Consider the following 21,451-nt stretch of genomic DNA (forward strand, 5'->3'; position numbering starts at 1 on the left):
CAAGGAGAGATGATTTTAGAGGTAAAACATGGGAAATTCAGGAAAGGTTCTTAGGGCACAATTTTATAGCTTTATATGGTGGAACTAAAAAGGGTAATCTTGAAAATAGAAAGACCCATGAAAAATATTGATAAACCAACAAGGAAAGGAATGATTTCATTTCATTGGCTGCCAGCCATCTAAGTACCAAGCTGAGTTTTTTATGGGGAAGGAATAACTAGGGTTAGAAATCAGACAAGCCATGAGGATTTGACTCTAAATTCTTATAATTGGATATCAATCTACCATGTAATTCTATAAGGGTATGATTGGTTATATGATACAGAAATTTCAAATCTATAGATTCATAAATGGAAAATTTATACCCGTTTGATATTTTGAATATCTAGATTCATGAAATCTTGGAATTCACATTTTTACACTAAAAACGTGAATCTATAGATTTATAGGTATGAGGTGAAATCCGAAGATTTCATCCTTACAATAAAAGTGCTAAACATTTGTGCATTCACAAAATCACATTAACGAAACTCCCCGAACCACATATTCAGGTTAACCAAATAGTTAATTTTATGAACCATGATTCCAGATATTTGAAATCTCCAGATATTTGAAATCTCAAACTCAAGTAACTAAACAGGCTCTAAAAATATGATTTTCCATTTCTTGACTGCCTAATTAGGATGCTTAAAAGTTAATTTTCTTCTTACCAAAAAATAAAAATTTAATTTTCTTTTTTTTGGAACACAAGAGTTTTATATATTAGGGATTAGGGTGTTATATAGTATATCATTAGGCATAGTTGAATTCATGACCTCTTCACTAAGAAGCATTGGTCTTACCGATTGAGCAATCCTACAATGATCTTAACAATTAAATTTACTTAAACAAAACTATAAATGATCTTCCCATCTTCTTTTGATATTCAAAATTAATGTTATGAGATTGTCATTTTTTTTTGGACAATACCTAGTGTAAAGTTTTGAGCATTAATTTATTTTTGTTTCATATGAGTGTATCATTTAAAAAATGAAACACCAATATTTTTTGAAATATCAGTAATTAAATATACATTCTTTACTCTATTATTATAATTAAGTCCCTTAACCCACCTCCTTATAATATGGTGAAAATGATTTCTATCATGAAAAATTTAGTTCTAGAAACCTAAGGTCTTTTACATGCTGGTAGGAGATAGAAATATAAAATCTCTCAGTGACAAATGGCCTTTCAACTCCTTTAAGAAGTAGTCTAATTTTTAATAATCAAACATTGTCTATGTAATGGGAATAATAAAAAATTATATATTTTATTTTTAAAGAAAAATTACAAATGTGGTAGTCTAGACACTGGAGGGAAAATAAAGACCGACCACTAAATGGTGGAAAACATTCACAAAGATGAAAGAAAGGGATTATTCTCTCTCTTTTTTTTTAATAGTAGATTTATATAAAAAATTGAGAATTATTACATATTGGATTGGTTTTCGAACGGATTCATTTAGATTCAGATGATATTCCAATAGTTAAATTCTTAAAATAGATTTTTTTAAATGGTATGAATGCAAGTTTGAGTACAAATTTATGACTACTTGGTGACATCATTACCATTTTATGTATGTGAATTAAATTTGAAATTTAAGAACTTAGTAACTTTTCTATTTTTTTTTACTCATTTTAGTATTTGGTTTTCTTAAATTTCTTCATTGTTGATTTTTCTTTATAGTTATTTTAGTAGAAAATCTAAAAAAGCATTCACATATCTCAAGTAAAATTTTTATAAAAATAAATTCAAAAAATATTTATAATAATATGAAAAAAAAAGGTATACCATATCTTCATTCTATTGGTAACGGATTTAAATACCAAAAAAATGGATACGAATTGGAATTCAGAAGCGAAATTACCTACCTATCTGCACCCTTATTTTCAAACTATTCAATCCATAACACTGAGTGGATCATCTCCTCTGACGGCTTTTAAAAAAATTCATCACCTTAATCCTGTAGGCCCCCTTGTGGTCAATAGCCATTGGACGACCACCCGGTGGGGGGAGATGATTTGAACTCCTAGAGAGCACAACTATGTTTGTGCCACGCAACACAAGTCCCCACATGGATACTACCCGTATGGATGGGGACAAATCTACACGGTTGGCTCGACAAAGCTGCGTCGTGTGGTATACGCACGGCTTTGCTGTGGATTTAAACAGTAAAGACCAACAAGGAAGCTAGAAGCGCGTGATAAACTCGTGCACATGGATTGGATAGTATTAAAAGGCGGCTGCGCGCCACACGCACCGCGTGGATCGAAAACTCACTCGGCCCACAATTTCTTCTGCAACCTTAGCGCACGATAAGCGACAAACCACCCACCCCAGATATTCAATTTCTTCTGTGATTCTTTCCCTCTTCATCCCATTTGTCACTCTCCATTTACTTCATCAACGCCTTGTTTCTTTGATTTAACCCTTTCTTCATTACTGGAATTCTTTTATTTTGAGTACTTATTTGATTAGTTCTTAATTTGCTCTTCTTGGATGGCTGTTCCTCTCTCCTACTGCAATTTCTGAATCTTTGAAGGTAAGTTTGCTTTAATCATCTACTCTCCTGGATCTGCTGATACATTTTTCGTTAATTTTTCCTGTTCTTTTCCTTGGCAGCTGTTTTCTGTTGTTTTTTTGGTTTGTTTGTTTTACATGTCTTTTCTTCGTGCTTTTGATTCACAATAGCATGTTAAAAGTTGAAATTTTTTGGTACTAGGGTTTGCTGTAGGAACTCAATTTCATATTTGTTAGTTTTTCTCCTCCCTATAATCGAAGTTGTTTCTACATAACCAACTGTAGACCACATATTATTGATCTTGAATGAGAATCTTATTTTTCTTCAGATACTTCAAATCTTATGTTTTGCTTACAAAGAATTTGATTTATTGATCTTAACTTCTTAAGTAAAATTTAATTTTTTTTTCCAGTTTCAAATTTTTATGTTTTTCTTACAAAGAAATTTGATTCAAGTTACGATTTTGAATTGATTTTTGCATTTTTTTTTATGTTTGATTTTAACAGAAAAAGTCGCTGCTTACCTTTGTAGAAGCTGGTGACCTGATATTAGAGCATGGTTGCGGATGCTGCTGTTCCAATGGCTAAGGAAGTCAATGCCATGGGTGATAAACCGGCTGGCAGGTCAGTCTCCTTTACCCGGGGTGCCTTTTCTGGGACCTTCTGGTGTTAAAGATATTCAATTTTTGGGGATATCATCTTAATTAGTAGTTGCATGATTGCTTTGTTGTGTAAGTATTTTTAAACTTATGTGAGGTTTAAGATTAAACAAAACTATCTAATTATCCCTGATGGAGCCCCACCAATGCATGCCAGAAGGCCCATTCAGACATGCTGTCTGATGTAGTACTTCTGTTAGAAAATCTAGATGGTATTAAATGTGAATCGCCCTCATTTGTGGGGAAGGCATGTTCATGATATTTACTATGATAGATAATAACTTGGAATTTAAACGATTCATAGACTGTCTTAAATTATTTGATGTAAAAGCGATCATTTGTGCTTCCAGATATTCTCTTTTACATATATAAGCGAGATCCTCCAAGTAAGACATCAAAATGGCATTCATAGTTCCAGATATTTGCTTTTCACAAGGCTTGAACAATTATGGAACTAGAACTAGAGTTGGGTCTTTGTTAGGCTCTTAACAAGTCCCGAACTGCTTTTGTCATATGATTAGTTTCCATATTGTTAAATGTACACGTTGGAGAAACCTCCACATGCTGATCTTGGTTTCTGGGATGTTGCATTGGTGAAGTTTTCTCAACTGATTTAATAGCTGATTGCATCATTGCTTTATTATCCTGGACAATATTATCTTCCTGTCCCTTGGTCATCTGAATGGTTTTCTTCTTCTGTTGGAGATGTTCTTTTGGAAATTCATTTGGGGCCTTGTGGTTATGAGTTGTGATTTCCTATGTAAAGTTTTCAACTGAGGGGAGGAACCAAAACCTGCATAGGCTGTCATTAAATACTGTAGCACTTATTAGCATCTGTGTTGTTAGCCTCTTGACATACCTTGATTTGATTTTCAGTCCAGTACTTCAGATTTGTAGAAAATGCATTTTGATGTTCTGCAGATGGAGATAAATGATATGTGAGATTCTACTTTGTGCTCATCTATAGCCATAGTCTATGTTAGCTGTACTTTTTGTTTATTATTTATTTTACTTTGTCAGTGTTCACCTGTGAAACTAATTTCAATCCATGAGTTTGATATGGTCACAAAACCTTCCCCACATTTCTCTTTCTGGTGGATTAGTTTGTTAGTTTCATAAATCTATATCTAATTACATAATCTTATATATTTGCATTCTTATTACATAATCTTTATATGTTTGGACTCTTATCACATGATCTTTTATATGTTTGACCGACAGGTCTTGTGTCTATAGTTGTTAGCTAAAAAGTTTCTGTGGTGTAGGTCTACCATCAATAAAAGGAACAATGGAAAAATCCCAAAGAAAATCCACAAGGCCGAGAGAGAGAAGCTTAAACGTGACCATTTGAATGAGCTTTTCCTTGAGTTGGGCAATGCACTTGGTAACTTTTCCTCCCATTTAATATTTTCTTCTGCAGCACATGTAGTTTACATGATGGCTGGTACTCACACATAATGGCCCAAAAGACAATTAGTAGGAACGGTTCTCTTGCAGGTTTAATGTGTAATCTGTTTTTGCTCTATAAGGGTTGGTTTGGCATGCCTTGTAGGGTCTTATATGAGCAGTGTGTTTGACTGGTGGCCTGTAATTTCTTCAGCTTACAGCAGCAAAGCTGAACCTTCTTAAGGGTCTCTGAAGGTGGTGCTTGGTGCATCAATCACACTTGCTAAACGCTTGGCCACCGGTTCAAGTCCTAGAAACAGTCTCTCTGGTAACAGGGGTAAGGCTGCATACATCTGATCCTGCTATACTGGGAGCCTTGTGCACTGGGAACAAGCCTTTAAAAAAAAAAAAAATTTATTTATACCTGGCCCATACTTATTCAAGCTTTGTGAAAAACAAATATCTCCTGAAGTGCCCCTTACCTAATGTGTCGCAATTCTTGATCGATATGCGGTGATCATGATTTGGTTGACCAGAACCTTTTGTAAAAACCTCGCTCTCTTACCAACCATCCGGGAAAAAAATGTCAAATTATTGGAGCATATTATCTTTCTCTCAATTGTTGGGCTCCGTAGAATTTGGGTTACAAGCTGTAAAACTTATGAAAGAACTACTTCTATTTTACAGAATCAGCTCGGCAGAACAGTGGCAAGGCATCTGTATTAGATGAGGCGACTCGGTTCCTCCGTGATATGCTAGCTCAGGTTGAATTTCTCAAAAGGGAAAATGCAGCACTTTTATCTGAATCTAACTATGTGAGCTTCTGAAACCCCATGCTTGGTTTCTTCCTCATTCTTGTGTTCCATGGCAGCAGAATCATTGTCTTTCCATTTTTCATTTTCTTGATGTTTGAACTGAATGGGCTCTTTTCTTCTTATGTTTTCTCCTTGTTTGTTTTGATTTGACAATTATCAATTTTGGTCAGGAAAAGCAAAGCAACATAAAGTTTCATATGATAACAAAACAGAACCTAAAGATCAGGACAAATTAACTCTGATGCTACTACGGCACAACGGGGAAAAAGAAAAAGGATAAATAGAAGGAGATTCTATTATCTACTCCCACCATTAGCTTGTCTTAGCTCCAACTAGAAGAATCGTTTCCACATGTTGAATGAAGCTTCCTTTGCTTATGAGATGGAAATAGTGAAGACAACCAAATTCCTGAACTCAGTCACTTGATGACTAAAGCTGCTTCAGTTTCAACCACTCAATCCAATTACCCACTACAAGAGGATGTCTCTGATTGTTAGATTACCCCTGTCAACTCAGCTAGGACTGACAATTTTCATGATGGGGATTTCTGGATTAACCCATTGCTTAACTTTGAATTGCGTTCTGGAAAATAAATGAGAGACTGGAGGCTCAGTTCACTTTAATCTAGCCTTCAGAATGCAATGAGCTCTTCAACACCCCTCCCCCTTTCTTTTCTTTGGCCTTTTACTATTTCAAACAACACACACAGGATGGTGTAGCAATGCTGCAACCTGAGACCAAACTGTTCATACTAGCAAATTTATTTGATGAATATGAAGTGTGTAATCCTTCCCTTAGCTTCCATTATTTATTTTAACATTTTGCTGGGAAGTAAGGTTTGTGTGTTTGTATTTACTTCACAGTCCATTCTGAACCTTATATCTTACTTGGATGATCAATGAAACAGGTGACTACTGAGAAGAATGAGCTGAAAGACGAGAATTCTGTCCTCGAAGCAGAGATTGAGAAGTTGAGGACTGAGCTACAGGATAGGACTCAGCTAAAACCCACTTGGGATGCAGATTCAGCACCAGTGCAGCACAAGAACATAGGATCACAGTTGTCAGAGGGCTGCCTCACATTGCCCATCATGGACCCTGCACTGCCGCAGTCAGCTGTCGTAAGTCCAGTTTTTGTAATTCCGTTTCACGAGCGTCATGGTTACTCAGAGCCTGAAACTACTAGTACTCCAAAGCCTTCCTCAAACGTGAGCAAGCCACATGCTCGGTATCCTACCCCATCAGATTCATGGCCGTCAAGGCTCCTTCTTAAACAGCCAGCTCCTGAGGATTGACGATTTGAGTAGTAGCATTGGGGCCAAAAGGATTTCCATGTTGGACAATGTGTAGTTTGTAATTATCTCTTGGTGGTTAGTATGAGTGGAAGGCAGGTTGTATTGTCTTACCATGCGTTTTGTTAATCTAATATTTGATCAAATGCTGACTGTATGCCCCTCTCTCTCTCTCTCTTTCACATACACAGCATTCTGTTCTTGCATCAGATATAAGCCAGCCTATTCAGAGCTTCCATTTTCTAATCATAATTTCGGTGGTCATTTTAGTTGGTTCCCTATCTGTATCAATATTGATGCCTCCTTTCAGGGAAATCCTGGGTAAGGCTGGGGTTGCTTTTCCTGGATGAGGATTGTCTATTTTATCATTTTATGCAAGTGTAGGTTCAATGTTTTTCTTCCTTTTTTCCTTTTTTTTCGTAGAATTTTTAATGGTTCTACTATCCAGGATTCATTGTCAACAGCAGGAGGATGATTCACTACTTGTCTCCTCATGCTTGCCCACATTAAGGAGATTATCACACTATCTGCGAAATGAGTAAAGAAGAAGATGAACTTTATTCTATATACCATGTGAAGAGTTGAGTGAAATGTGATTTGAGTTGATCTTCCACTGCTTTTTTCGTCCATGGAAAGATGTGAAAAGACTTATAAATGAAAGATAATAATTTAAGGTAGAAAATAACACCGTCAAGGGCAAATCCAGCCGTACAAGTGTACAAACGACAAAATACATAGATTCTATGACAGCAGACAGCGTACACAAAGTTTCGCGGTCAGGCTGACAAACTGGCACTGGGTGGATGAATCTCGGTTTAATTACGACTTTAAGTGTTGTTTTATATCCTATTAATTATAATTAATCTCTTGCCAAAAAAAATTTATAATTAATCTGTTCTTCATCGTTCGTTGTCGCGGCGGGTAAGAAGAAGTTGCAAGTAGGTGGAAACCAGCTGGCCAATCAATAATTATTAGGGAAATTCACTTTTATCCCTTTATTACCTAATATTAATATGATCTTTTGAATTATTTAATTTATTAATTTAATTCTTAATTATTGATATCATTAATTTTAGTTAATTTTCATTTATATTTTCAGTATTTCCTTACATTCTAACGAGATGATAAAGGACAACAAAAGAATATTTGTATAAAAATAAAAATTATGAAGATGTAAAAATGAAAGAAAAATAATAGCTATAGAAGAAGATGAAGATAAATTGAGCTTAAAATTTTTCATTTAAAGGTATTTATTTAAATTTAATTTGTTTATATTAACCCTTAATTTTAATTTTTTAATGACAAGAGTTGTCAATGACATATATACGTATATTTTCTACAGAAAGTCTAATTGATAAGTTGAAGATAATTTGAATAACTCAAGTTAAGGGTGGCGCTGTAAATTTCAAGTTATTTTTATACAACAATTTACATTTTGGGACCCACTGATTAGCGGGTTCGAAAATCTTGCGTGACACGTTTCACGTATGGCTTTATTGATTATTCCCCAGAATCGAGTCCTTGAAAAAGAGAGAAAAATAAAATTGCTTTTTCACTTTTATTTTTAACTTGTTTTCCCCTTCGGATTCTCTCCACTTTCCTTATCTCTGGTCACAAATTCATTCACACTGGTTTACACTCTTCTAGACTCTGAAAATATCAGTTGTAGAAGTTTCAGATCAGACAGGAAGGTAAGAAATTCTAGGAGATGGGATCTGGAAGTTTTCTCAAGGTGGTGGCAAAGAACTTTGATGTTCTTGCCGGGTATGTTTTCCACATTACATTTCCCGTTTAGAACTCTTGTTCTGAAAAATTTTTGTAAACCCTTTTTCCTGTTTCTCTTGCTTTTGCTGATGAAAAGTCATGGATGCTTGATTTTTTCCCCTTTTGATTATATTATTGCTGGAGAGCAACGCAATGTTTTCGTTTTATAACTTGGTTGTCTGTGTTCGATCCACAGGCCCTTGGTTACTCTGGCGTATCCTCTGTAAGTGGATTTCTTCTCATTTATGTAAAATGCAGGTAGTTTGGTTGCTCAAGTTATGGTTCTGTTGTTTGGTTTGTGAACAGATATGCCTCAATTAGAGCAATTGAGACCAAGTCTCGTGTAGACGACCAGCAATGGCTAACTTACTGGGTTCTATATTCCATGATTACTCTCTTCGAGCTCACCTTTGCTAAACTTATTGAGTGGTAATTTTCTCTAACAAAATTTGTTTTAGGTGGTTTAATAATCTCTAAGATTTTGTTTATATCCTAAATTGACGTCGAGATATTGGTTTGATTATATAATTGATTACACATTTGTAACCTACAAGCCCCTTGGTTTCATGCTTTTTGACCGATTTTAGGAGCAGTGGAGCACTAATTAACAGCAAAAGAAACCTATTATCAATGATGATGTTGTTTTATGTGGAAATTTTTTTGAGGTACAAACTCTTTGAACTTTAGCCTAAACCATGAATTTGACTCAAAAGTATCAGGCTGAAGTCTCTTTTCAGACACGGCTCAACACTAAAGAAAGCTGTGAAGGGCTGAAAGAACTTGATGAACCAAAAGAAGGGAAAAGGGTACTGACTTGTTGATTCAAGTTTTGTTTCAGGGTTAATCGAACTCACTGATTCATTTTCTAGAGCTAGTTTTTAAAAGTTGGAACACTCATTACTTCTTCAACTAGAAGATTGAAGTGTGAAAATTGAGGATATTCATGCTCGCATCTTGTAGCTAGGTTGTTGCTTTTGATGCCATATTGCAAACCAAGTAATGGATGTTTTTCCAATGTAAAAAGTGAAATGCCTCTCGTTTGTTTGAGAACTTACTGAATCTATTGTTGTTACTTTCTTACATTTTATTTTAAAAGTAAATTTATAAAGGAACTGTTGCTTTTATTGATTATAATTATTTGGACTTTTATTGATTATAATTATTTGGACTTTTGGCATGATCTTTCAATCTATGAGATTTAACTACCTATTGATTTTTGTTAGATGTTTCTTTTGAGGCTGGCTTTTGTTGTATCATCCATTTGATGTTTGTTTCTTCATCCCCTGGTTTTTGCTGTATCATCCTTTTGTTTGTTTGTAGTTAGTTGGTTGTACCCCAGTAATTATCCTTTTAGGCTTTTGTGTTGTGTGCTTCTGTTTTCCTTTAATATAACTTAAATTTCTTCATCTCTGAGGCAGGCTTCCGTTTTGGTCTTATGCAAAATTAATTGTCTCCTGCTGGTTGGTTTTGCCATACTTCAGTGGAGCTGCATATGTATATGAGCATTTTGTTAGACCTCTCTATGTGAACCCACGAACTGTAAATATCTGGTACATCCCGCGAAAGAAGGATATTTTCAGTAAACCAGATGACATTTTAACAGCTGCAGAGAAATACATTGAAGAGAATGGGACAGAAGCATTTGAGAAGCTCGTTAGTAAGGTAAGCTCAATGACCATGAATTGATTTGAGACTTTTTCTTCTAGTCGTCTTTGGAAGTAGTTGTAAAATGTGTATAAAGGGCTCTTCTTTAGTATAGGCAGTACTGAATTTAGGAGTCAGTTCCCAATATAAGCTGTAAAGCTAATTCAGAAAGTTCTATTCTCTCTTTGTTTACATTTCTTCATTATTTACTTTTTGTTGTGTGTGCGTGGGTGGGTGTTTGGGTGTTCCCCATGGGCATTTTTTACAGGGTGTTCAAGGAAGAGGGCTTCAGCTGACTTGGAGTTGCCTTATTTTATTTTCCTGTTATTTATGTGTCGTGAGATGGAAATATCCCTCTCAATCTGATGCTATCTAGTGCTAGCATTAGATTGAGAGGTTTCCTAATTGGATATAGGACAACTCTTTTAATTATGTTTTTCATTTTTCATCTTTTCTATTTTGGTTTCCTATTCTTGTTAGACTAGTTTCCTAATAAATAGAGCATTAGTTTTTCTATCCCTACATGTTTTTGTATTCTTTTTCTACTCAGAGTAGGACTTACTCACTGTTAACTATAAATACTCCCCCCATTAGCCCCTATGAATATTTTCTGAGCAACAATCTCTCGAACTTACAACAGTATGTAAGAAAGCGAAGTATGATTTTGACATTTTTCATGTTAAGGTTTTCAGGGGGAAGTTCTTGCTGAGAGTTTTGTTTGGGTGTTCTTTAGAAATCTTCAGTGTATTGTTCTTCCATCATGTGTTGAATCATCTTCAGCTTCACCATGGATCTAACACTTTGGTGTGAATGACTTTAATTCTGTGTCATCCTTGCTTAAATAAATCTTCTTTCTTGCTATTTGCATCAACAATCAACAAATTCTCTATTTGATTATTGATGAAAGGGTCAATGAACTGATAGGCTAGTTATTACTTATGTAATCTTGGAGAGGGGGTGGTGCTGATGTAGATCAAAGCATAAAGGAAAGACAAAATTAGATTTAGGAAAACGAAGTTATTGTTCACATGAACAGTTTTCTGGGTCAAGATTACATCATGTATGCTCCTATTTTAGAAGTCCTTGATGGCAAGAAGCTGCAGGATCAGTAGAACTTTCTAGTAGATTGAAGGCCCAGTTAGCTTCCTTTTAGACATGTATCTAGTTTCTACTTCAGAAACCTTGTGAAAGTAGTTGCTTAGCTCTAGAAGTTTCTTTGTATGGATTCTATAATTAGTAGTTCGCTTTTCTAGGAATCTTTAGTTTCTTACTTAGATTAGGTTTGGGTTGCTTTATTATACGTACGTGTAAGTGGCTGACCAAAAAGGACAAATGTTTCCCATCCTCTTCTCTCACCTCTTCTTTTGTGTTGGGTCCATCTAGCAGGCCCTATGAATTCTGTATAAGGCTAAGTTTGTTGTTATTGTTGTTGTTGATCCTGCTTTAGTCATTCTTCTGCTGGTTCCCTGGTTCAAGGTAGATTTTGCATTAGGTACGTTGGCTTCACAAACTGTTCTGGGTTCCTGATTTTCTGTTTTCAATTTAATTATGCTAAATTGTACTGGTTGAAACTGAGGACAGCAGCACCTGTCAAGATGTGAGACCATGCCGAGAATGTTTGGATGCTGCTGCCTGAACATCAAGTCCCCCAAAACTTTTGAATCCTGTCCCCACTGGAATCCAACCAGAGACTCCATGTTTGAGTCATACACTGGTATATTGGCATTGTTGTGGAGCTTGCCATTGATGGCATACCTGACAACATGCTCTTCATCTTTTAGGACATGATAAGTTGGGATTAAACTCATTACCTTTAACATGAAGCTCTGTTCCATTCAAACTAAAGTTGAATCATGTTTGAAAACATTTTGATGCTTGTTTATTTTAGGTCGTCTTTGTGATGAATATCTGTTTTCCACTAATCTAATCTCTTTGCTTAAAATTCTGAGCATCTGTAATTTTAAGTTTGCTTGCCATTGTGTCAAAACAGAAAGGGTTAACATCTCAGTTCTAACCTTTGGCTGCCTAGTTAGTTAAGGATGTCTTGGTTGTTCCTTAGGTTACATGTTTTCATTTAATGATTTTCAGTCATAAAGCCCTGTCATGTAGCGAAAAGATCACACACCAAACGTTGTCTACGAGTGATTAAAACTCTCTTTTTGGGGTGGGATTGACAAAAGAACTGCAACAAAAGTTGGGCAACGGAATGATACCCCGGTGACCCTAACTTTACATGTTTGCTAGTTGAAGGGGTTTCACACAAATTGGATATGTAGGGACTAATGAGTTTACTCACAGAATCCTCTGGCTTTACTAAACATCACTAGAAGTATACATTAAAATTGGAGCCTGGAGGGTTCCTTCTATTCAATAAACCTCTTTACTTGTCGTAGTTAATTTTGTTATTATCAAAGTTAACTTTGCATGATTTTGCTTTTCAGGCCGATAAAGGGATGGCATCCAGGACTAGGGGTAGCAATTACATGATCTTTGATGGTGATGACTATAGATACTGAACATAGTAATTTTCTTTCTTGTCAACTTTCCTAGCTGAAGCACCACCGTACAGTAGTGTAATATTTCCTGTGGATGTGTGATGTTGTCCTCCTGACTTTGAAATTGGCTTTGCTTTCCTCCTTGTATACAAGTTTGTGGGCTTTTAATGTGATCTTTATTTATACTGTACAAGAGGTGAATATGATGAAGAGAGAACAAACGGCTCTTGAACTTATGAAAAAAGAAAAGAAAAGAAGAAAGCAAAGAGATGCTCGTACCTTTGAGAGTAAGAATTGATAAGTGGTAATTTATATAAAATGCATTTTATCAATTACATTATTAATCATCACAATAAGGCATCATAATGACCACCTCGTAGATTTCATCGTATGCTCTTAGTGTATAAACGCCCATACTTCAAAATAATCTTTGTGTATCTAAGGGAAAGATAATGTAATTAGGTTGCATATGGCATAAAGCTCCGATACAAGATTGTACGAAATGACAGTTGCATCCTCAAGTATTTTTACTTTTTAATTGGGCAAGACATTTATTTTTTGTAGCTCTACATCTATTTATGGAAGTTACACATGAGTAAATAACCTTCTATGCTGTATTTTTTCCTTTCAAAGATTGTTTTAAGATAAATGTACAACAACAATGAAATTTTCACTTTTCAATGGACCACTATAGTATTTATTTATTTTATTGGTAACAATTCATCCAAGATAACTGAAAAGCGAGTTATAGCGGGGCATTTGAGACACAGGGATGTATAGCGATATTTCTTTGCTTTTGGTAAATATGTACAAAGCACACTGTTGATTCGAATGCCTTTTTGTAAATGTACAAAAATCTCTCTATTTTTGGTAACAATTTTATTATTATTATAATAATGGAATTAAGTGACAACTGAACATATATTTTATTTTCGAAATTTCTAGACTGTCCTTATTTATCCTTAAATCCATCTTGACTTTCAAAGATAAATAAAAGAAAAAGAAAAAAAAAAAGTGAAGAGCATCAATGATTGATTTTTAAGTACTTTTAAAATCTTTTTTCTTACTTATAAAAAAATTTGACATGGGCAAATATGTCCTTTTTCATTTTAATGCTTACAGACTTACAGTCTTCCGCATAGGAGGGCAGTTGTAATATGATAAGTTTTAGGAGGTAAAAGTGAATCTTGTGGATGTGTAGGTAATTTATTTTAAATTAAAATAGTTTGAAAGAAAATTCAAAATCAGTATTGCATCATTTGCATGACCGTATTATTTTATTATTTTTTTTTTAATGCATACGAAAAAAAACTCAGATGTTCACAAACCAAAAATCGTCAAATGCCATGATGGAAATATCACATTAAGTTTAAAATAAATCTAAAACCAATTCGGTTGGTGAGGTGGCACTAAAGCTGACGGAAATGGATCATACAAAAAGAAAAACAGTTACAGAAAAGAAAAGACAAGAAAAGAAAGGAAAAGAAAGAGAGAGGGGGAGGGAGAGACATAGGGAGAGGAGAGTGGGGAAGGGAGGAATTGCATGTTAAGGCGTAACTAATATTTACTTCTGCGTTGCGTTTGCAGCTTTCATTTTGATCGAAAGCTGGCAGGCGTTATTTGTCTCAACGCCTTGCGACATCTGCAATATCTTCGAATCAGAACCCGTTAGCTCTTCAATCTTTGGTTTCTCCTCCTTGTTTGAAACTAACCGACCTCAGATTTGTGAAAAATGGTAGATTATTGACCAAGATCCTTTAATGTTTCAAGCAATGTAGGTAAATTGCATTAATCGTCCACATTGATCCTTCCTTAGGCGTTAAATGGTGTTTTCAGGCTGGGCTGGCGAGGATTAAAGATTTCGAAGAGCTTGGGATGGAAAACGTTAAACTTTCTGGTTGGGATCTTGGATGGAGTTCCTGAGTATTTACTTTGAGTTCTTTATCTACATGGAATGAATACAAAATCATTTAACTCAGAAGTTGCTATAAGGTTTTTATGGGGCGTATGTGGACATTGCTTTGTTATCGTCGTGATCACTTGTATCGTTCAAATGGGTTTTGTTCTGTTCGGGGGCAGTTACTGATCTCGAAACGTGAATGGCTGGTTTGCAGAGGAATGGTTTTTCTGAAAGGGATGTAGAGCAGGTACGTGATTTATCATTGTTCATCTAGTTCTTTTCATATGTATAGTTTTAGTGTTAACTCAATGCTTTTATCAGGACTGTGAAGAAGGTTTTTTTAAAAGAAGAGAAAATAAGAAGGAAAAGAAAATTAACGTTCAGTTGAGAAAATTTCATAGCTAGGCTACAATTAGTAAGCTTAGGTTTTCTTTCTCTCTTCTTTATTTATTTTTTTTTAATTTTAATTTGTTTTTAGAATCTTGTTAGCTTGCTTAGTTATTATCCTATTGTTCATAGTGATCGTTTTCAGGTAATAACCCTACCAACTAGAGTTAGGGATACCACTGGACCTTTAAATAGTGTTAGGGGTTTCTGATAGTCTTGTTCAATCCCAAATATGAGACTGGAAATGATTTCCATGTTCATAAATACTGGGTTGTAAATTGCCATAGTTCATTGATGGCCAGCCGTAGTCTTGCTCAAAGCTTTATTGACTAGTTCATGTCAGGTAATGACACATATGTAGGATCAGGAGCTTTGATTGAGTTAAGATGATGGAAGTATCACAAAGCTAAACAATGTAATAATGTGCTAGGGGGAACTTAAGGTCAGGCGTAGTAGGTGATGACTAGGTAAGGCAAGTTTGGGTGAGATTATTTGGCCAACTGGAACGCCAGACATTGCTGCTGTGAGAATGAGTGATGCATTCAGGTTGAAGGACCTAAATGGGTTAGAAAAGGCCTGAAAGGATGTGGGTTGTAATAACATGAGGAACTTAAGTGAATGGTGAAAGAGTACTCCTGTGGCTGAATGCAATGGAACGAGGCTTTATTGCTTAAGTTGCTGTCCAACAAGTGGAATGTATTAACAATTTTCAAATTTGTTAGTTTCCTTATTTCTTTTTTCTTTTCATTTCATTGCCCCCTCCTCCTTAATATCCTATGGATAATGCTAATGATGTGCATCCTGCCTCTATGCTACTTGCAATTAAAGTTGGTTGTCAAGCTTATTATACATTAATAATAGAATTTCTTATCAGATATCATGTAGAGAGGAAGACATCTGACAGCCAGAATGGTATTCTATTCTCTTTTGCACCAAGTATGGTTTGTAATTATCTTGTGAAGCATTAAAGATCTATTCGAAAGTGCTGGAGGTGGACCAGAAGATAATGAATAAACTTGATGAGAAAGAACTAAGGGTAGCATACTATTAATTGTTGACTTATTGATAAACCTGTGTTTTGGTCTAACCTAAGAACGCCATCAATTTGCCGCAGAGACCCAATCTGTAACCTGATTATCACTTATCACCCCCACCCCAAAAGGGAGGTTATCTGCCCCTTCTCCCTCTGCAATTTTGCTTTGACTACCTTTCCTTGTCAATCAAAAATCATCGGGTTTTGAATAATTATGATGGTAGGCATCTTGATGAATGGCAGGCTTCTTAAACCCAATGAACTAAGTGGACATTGATTTTTTTTTTTAATTGAAGTAAAATACATATAAACGCCCCAAAGGGAAGAAAACACAAGAGAGGGGGAGAGAGGGCGGGGGAAGGGGGAAGGGGAGACTAGGCTATATTAGTTTGGGATTGTACCATAAATAGAACTATATAAGCCCCAACTAACAACATATTGTTTGTTCCTTGGTTTATCTACAAGAGCCTTTAAGAGGCTAAAAGGAGAGCTTGGAGGAATGGCCTTCCAAATTTGATCCAAAGATGGAGATCTGGGGGTCCATCGGCGAAGGTTGTACTCCATCCAAATGTGAGAGATGAAAGCCCCGAACATATGTTTCCCTGTGGTTCTGGTGATTGAAGATCCCCTAACATGGAGGCATTCGCTGCTCTGGATAGAAAAGGTCTGGGGGCGCCTAGATCTTGGCTAGATGGAGGAGAGACCAAGAAGCCAAATGGATTTAGAAAAGCTACAGGCAAAGAAGAGGTGGGGATTGGATTCAGTTTTGGTGCAGGAAATGTAGGAAGGATTGGCTTGGATGTTGTAGTGGAGGAGCATGGATTGGGTGGGAGGCAACAGGAGAAGGTTCTCCAGACAGTGAAGGCTTGGCGAGTGACGTGACCTTTGAACCAAGTGACTTTTGCTCAAGGGACTGCCCGGGGGGCGGGGGGTGTTGGGGGTGCTGATGTGGTTCCAAGCAGTGAGCGTTGAATTTTCACCAAAATACATATTAATATTTCAAACCCCACCTAGTGGTATTGGGCCAACCTGACAAGCCGCAATGTGGTCTACAGAACATAGGATTGCATGTCACCATACCATAACCATAGCATTCAATACAATACAATAACATCTAAATATTCTCAAAAGAATAGCGGAAAGCGGAAGCTAATTAAATAATGTTATTACAACCTTTTAAATTTCAAAATTTAAACACTCTATCCCAAAATAGGTATCTTATCCCGAAAGTGTACTGTCAACCTAGAAAGAGTATCTAAGATCTGTAAGCCACTGTCACAAGTGGTTCATAGGGCTCTGTGGTTTCTGCATCATATGCTTCAGCTTGAGGATGTACCTCCAGCTCAATAGCTCCATCATATTCTATAAGATCATCTGAAGAGAGGTCCCTAAAAAGGGCTGAGTTCCAGTTCACTCGACTCATGAGGGGAAACAAAAATATACAAATAGTCAGAATGATATGATATCTTAGTATGCAGACTAGTATGCTAACTGTGCTAGTTTCTATTTAGGTAAACTCACTTTAAAAGCTCATCAGCCTCCTCTGGGTAGGTCCACTCTCTTAAACATTATTATCAATATCATCATCATCCTTATTACAGCCGGGGTTCCAGGGTAGGTCACCTCTCTCTCTAGAGGACCGCAATTAAGGGATCGTTGGTCCATCTCATAAAAGTAAAAGTGCACGACCATTGGTCTGAGACTGGCGTGTGTTAGGGAGATACCTAGCCATGCAAGTGTCTTCTACTTATCATGTTACTCATGGAAACAATGCCATTCCTTAAGTTTGCTGCTCTATTGGTTTGATATCTTTTTTCCATTTTGGGAATGTTGATCCTTGTGGCTCCCAACTGTTTGTTGGATGAACATCCCGCAACCATATAGTCTGTCCATATATGACATACTGATGACACTCGATGTCCCCTCACGGCTCTCAACCATTTGTTGAGAGCCCGCAAGCCCAATCCTATATCATATGCAACCTACACCATGAATGGCACACTGGTAGTACTCTATGTCTCCACACAGCTTTGAACTATTTCTTGGATACCCACAAGTCACCTACCGTCACCGCGTGTTGTTCAACTTCAATTCCCCTGTCGAAAGGGTGGTAACATGTTGGAAACATCCTAACCATGCATCTAATGAACACACATATATGCATAACTATGATTATGCGAGATGCATGAAGAGTCGGAAGCAATGGCCTAAGCCACTACCCTGGTATATGATAATATGAATGTAAGCTAAGATAGTCCATCCCCACATGCCATTATACAAGTATAAAAAGAGATAGGATAAACAGTAAAATAAACATCCTTCCATCATTCCCTCAATGCATGCATGTCCTAAACAACATTACAAAACATACCAGCATTCCACAAGCATGAATTCTGAAGTAAATAAAATATCAGAACAATAAACCCTAAGTCTAGCATCCAGTCCCCTCACCTTGACAGTATTCCAAAAGCCTGAATTGAATTTCCAGCTTCATGAAAAGACACCAAAAGTCTTCCACAGACTCCTAAGAATATGTTGATCAAGTTAGATTTTAAGTTGGAAACAAATTTGGCCCAAAACAAAACTTAGTCCATGACAGCAACCTAGGCGGTTGGTTGCCTGGAGAGTGAGCGGACGGTTGGCAATCGACTGCCCCTGTTGCTGAACAACAATCCAGTTTGAAATTCACACCTTCCTTCCTCAAACCCTAGGGTGCTCTGTGCCAATCGCAGGCATGAATTCTGACACAAAACCATATTCCAACACCCACAAATCAATCGAACGACAAAGTCTACCCTAGATCTTAGATTCAAACCAAATCTTGAAGGATATAACTTGACCTAAAAAATTCTGCAATTGGGAAGATCAACCTCTCATCCCTCTTGCTGAATCTGATCCGAGATGGTTAGAAGACAATGGTTCTCTAATCAGATCTAGATTCCAACATCAAGCCTCCATTAGTAGCATCAAACCCCTTTAAAATTTGATGAAATTGAATAGGATGGAAGGGGAAGAAGAGGCTTACCTTCAAGATCGGTTATTTGACTGAGACTCTAGCGAAATCAAGGCCTCCACTGCAACAATTGTGATTTCCTTCTTCCCAAAACTCTTCTTTGACTCTCTCTAGAACTCTTGGCCACCTAATGAGGAAATAAACTCAGAGATTAGGGTTTAACCACTAATTAGGGGTGAAGGGTCAATAAACCCTGGTTTTCCTGAATCTCCAACTAACCTGGTCCCCCAGGCTATTGGTTGCCAACCGACCACATGGTACCAACTGCCTTGCTTGTCAGTAAACAAAAGGGCCGAATAGTCTGGAGTGGTCTCATACATGAGAGAAAACCTCTGCAAAACACCAGAACTCATACCTTTACTTGGTTATCATCCAAACTCAACTTCTGGAAGCTTGCAATCCATCTTCCCATTCCATCCGAGTGTGAACCCTTCCTTCTATCATTCTCTGATATGACTGGAGAATCTTGATCTCCTCCATTCAATTCCACGGATCTGGATTCTAATCCATGATCTCTAACTGGATGGACTGCAAGTTCCTAGCACTTGATCGATGGGTCTTTAGGCCTAAAATTAGGGTTTCATGTTAGGATCCTAGGGGATATCACAAATATGTTTAAATTAAATTTGATATCACATGCTTTGCAGGTGGAATGAAGTAAAAGATTCATAAAGCAAAACCCTCCCTCTAGGAGAGTAATCACAGTGTATTACCATCATTCTCCCAGTCTATTAGTTATATGTGTGAGTGGGTGGTAACATTCTGTTGTTTGAAGATTTATGGTCATATTGTGGGGGGTAAGGTTCTATTTAAGTCCAATTTCTCTTCATGTTCTCCTCATGTTTTAGCCATTCCATCCTTGTTCTAAACTTTGTCTTTCAAAATCACTGTATTCTCTTGGAATCTTGATTTTCATAATGTTCATAGGGATTTTGAGCTGCAGGAGGCTTCCACGTTCTTGGTCCCTGCATAGGTCGGGTTGTGATGGTTTGGCTCCTAGATACCAAAGACATTTATTCTGATGGATCTTTTCTTTTAACCCTTCTCTACCCTTCTCCTCTCCCCCCCACCCCCGCCCCCCCCCCCCCCACAAAAAAAAAAAAAAAAAAAAAAGAAGAAGAAGAAGAAAGAAATAAAGAAAGAAATAAAAGAAATAAATAGAAAAAAAAGCTGCTGTTGTGAGTACCTTGTTTGTTGTAGAGCCTTCTTTGTTAGGCTTCCCCTAAAGAATGTAAATAGACACATCTGTGACGTTGTTACCATGTGCAGTATCTTCTTCTATCTTGCTGTGTATGGAGATCAAGGAGTTAAATTGTCATGTTTATCCATTATTGTTTTTTCTCTTTGTATGATACCACTTCCTATATTCTGGTGTGATCTGTAAAATTCCAAATGATACAATTGTGAGTGGGGATAATTTCATGTAGATTTGGTTGATGGTTATCATCTTAAGTGTGGGGTGGAGAAAAATGGAAGGATATACTTGACCACCAATGCTCATCATGTCAGGTCTTGGATTTGGTCACTAGGTCTTGTATTTTCTTTCCCCTCCTTACAGGCTTAATAGGAGTCAATTACACCGTGACTGGATGGTAACTAACATCAGGATGCAGATTCATTCTTTCATCTGCTTCATTCCTGTGTTGTAACTTGTAAGTTGGTTTGCCTCCGGAGCATAGTTGTTAAGGTGATGCTAGGTGATAGAGGGCAGCGAAAACCAAGGCAACACCAAGCAAGGCTTCCCCTAGGCGGTAAGGCGACGCCAAATCACCTTAACCCAAAAATGGGCCAAGGTGACAAGGCGGCCTAGGCGGACGCTTTGACAACCTTGCTCCGGAGTGAGGGTCCTCGGAGTTGGAGGTTCTGTTATGTTATTAGAGAGACCTAGTTTTTGTTATCATTGCTGAAAAACTTGTGTTCTTTTATATAAGAGACTGTCTACATGATGCCTTTATAGCTGTAATTATATTTTAGAGGCTGTCACCTTATTTCTATGCTTCTTGTCTTATTCTAAGTTGTTCTTGGAGTTGAGAGTAGAAGTTCTAAATAATTTGAAGATGACATGCACATTTTGTCATTATCGAAAGCTGTCATTGACATTAGCACTTTTTTTAAATATTTAAATACACATGTGAAAATTTGATTCAAGTTACCCTCAATGAAAAAAATATAGAGTAGAAGAAGGGCAGATAAGTAATGTAACAAACTATTTGATTGGCCAGTCATGTAATCTATCGGTATGGATTCTACCCAAGTAGAAAATTCTGTCTGTGGTTGCTACTTTTTCTATTTGTTGTTCCTTCTGGATTCAGATCACATCTATCTTTCTTCTTATTTTAAATAAACTATTGTTTATCAAAAACAGAAATGTGAGAGTTAATCAATTCAAAGGAAGAAGAAAAAGAAAATAAAAATCTGATAGATCATTCGGTACCAAAATGGGTTTTAGTTGTTGGCAGTTCCAAGTGAAGTTTAGTCACTGAACAACCACATTAGATCTGCAGC

At 36.6% G+C, this 21,451-nt stretch overlaps 3 protein-coding genes across 4 annotated transcripts in view; all 3 read left to right on the forward strand.

Moving 5' to 3' along the window:
- The first annotated feature begins 2,292 nt into the window (after nt 1-2,292).
- On the forward strand, nt 2,293-7,420 carry LOC149006736 (transcription factor bHLH47-like). Of its 2 annotated transcripts, none has more exons than XM_089166690.1 (5): nt 2,293-2,581; nt 3,092-3,183; nt 4,484-4,602; nt 5,292-5,419; nt 6,327-7,420. In XM_089166690.1, exons 2-5 carry the CDS (start codon nt 3,116-3,118, stop codon nt 6,711-6,713), a joined length of 702 nt encoding a protein of 233 aa, XP_089022816.1. In that variant the 5' UTR covers nt 2,293-2,581; nt 3,092-3,115; the 3' UTR covers nt 6,714-7,420. The 2 variants fall into 2 exon arrangements, with proteins under 2 accessions (XP_089022816.1, XP_089022814.1); XM_089166688.1 differs by having other exon boundaries at nt 3,067-3,183; nt 6,327-7,419.
- An 865-nt stretch (nt 7,421-8,285) lies between these two features.
- Nucleotides 8,286-12,891, forward strand: HVA22A (HVA22 homolog A). The gene is made up of 5 exons (XM_089166787.1): nt 8,286-8,474; nt 8,671-8,697; nt 8,781-8,903; nt 9,893-10,136; nt 12,560-12,891. The coding sequence occupies exons 1-5, from the start codon at nt 8,419-8,421 to the stop codon at nt 12,632-12,634; spliced, it is 525 nt and encodes a 174-aa protein (XP_089022913.1). The 5' UTR covers nt 8,286-8,418; the 3' UTR covers nt 12,635-12,891.
- Nucleotides 12,892-14,132: 1,241 nt separating this feature from the next.
- The window catches only part of LOC149006738 (PH, RCC1 and FYVE domains-containing protein 1-like), an 81,499-nt gene continuing 74,180 nt past the window's right edge, over nt 14,133-21,451 (forward strand). The window contains 2 exon segments of the mRNA XM_089165715.1: nt 14,133-14,348; nt 14,450-14,760. Coding sequence (XP_089021841.1) covers nt 14,713-14,760 — 48 coding nt within the window. The 5' untranslated portion in view covers nt 14,133-14,348; nt 14,450-14,712.

This window comes from Hakea prostrata, chromosome 8, assembly GCF_041222555.1.
Source record: "Hakea prostrata isolate BN-2017 chromosome 8, UWA_Hpros_2, whole genome shotgun sequence".
Lineage (NCBI taxonomy): Eukaryota > Viridiplantae > Streptophyta > Magnoliopsida > Proteales > Proteaceae > Hakea > Hakea prostrata.

What these genes read in the sequence shown, in the direction of transcription:
- LOC149006736 (XM_089166690.1), top strand. Translation starts at nt 3,116, where the DNA reads ATGGTTGCGGATGCTGCTGTTCCAATGGCTAAGGAAGTCAATGCCATG. An exon ending in TGAGTTGGGCAATGCACTTG is followed by an intron (nt 4,603 to 5,291) that starts GTAACTTTTCCT and finishes TCTATTTTACAG; the next exon opens with AATCAGCTCGGCAGAACAGT. An exon ending in TTTTATCTGAATCTAACTAT is followed by an intron (nt 5,420 to 6,326) that starts GTGAGCTTCTGA and finishes TCAATGAAACAG; the next exon opens with GTGACTACTGAGAAGAATGA.
- HVA22A (XM_089166787.1), top strand. Translation starts at nt 8,419, where the DNA reads ATGGGATCTGGAAGTTTTCTCAAGGTGGTGGCAAAGAACTTTGATGTT. An exon ending in TTTGCTAAACTTATTGAGTG is followed by an intron (nt 8,904 to 9,892) that starts GTAATTTTCTCT and finishes TCTCTGAGGCAG; the next exon opens with GCTTCCGTTTTGGTCTTATG. An exon ending in TTGAGAAGCTCGTTAGTAAG is followed by an intron (nt 10,137 to 12,559) that starts GTAAGCTCAATG and finishes TTTGCTTTTCAG; the next exon opens with GCCGATAAAGGGATGGCATC.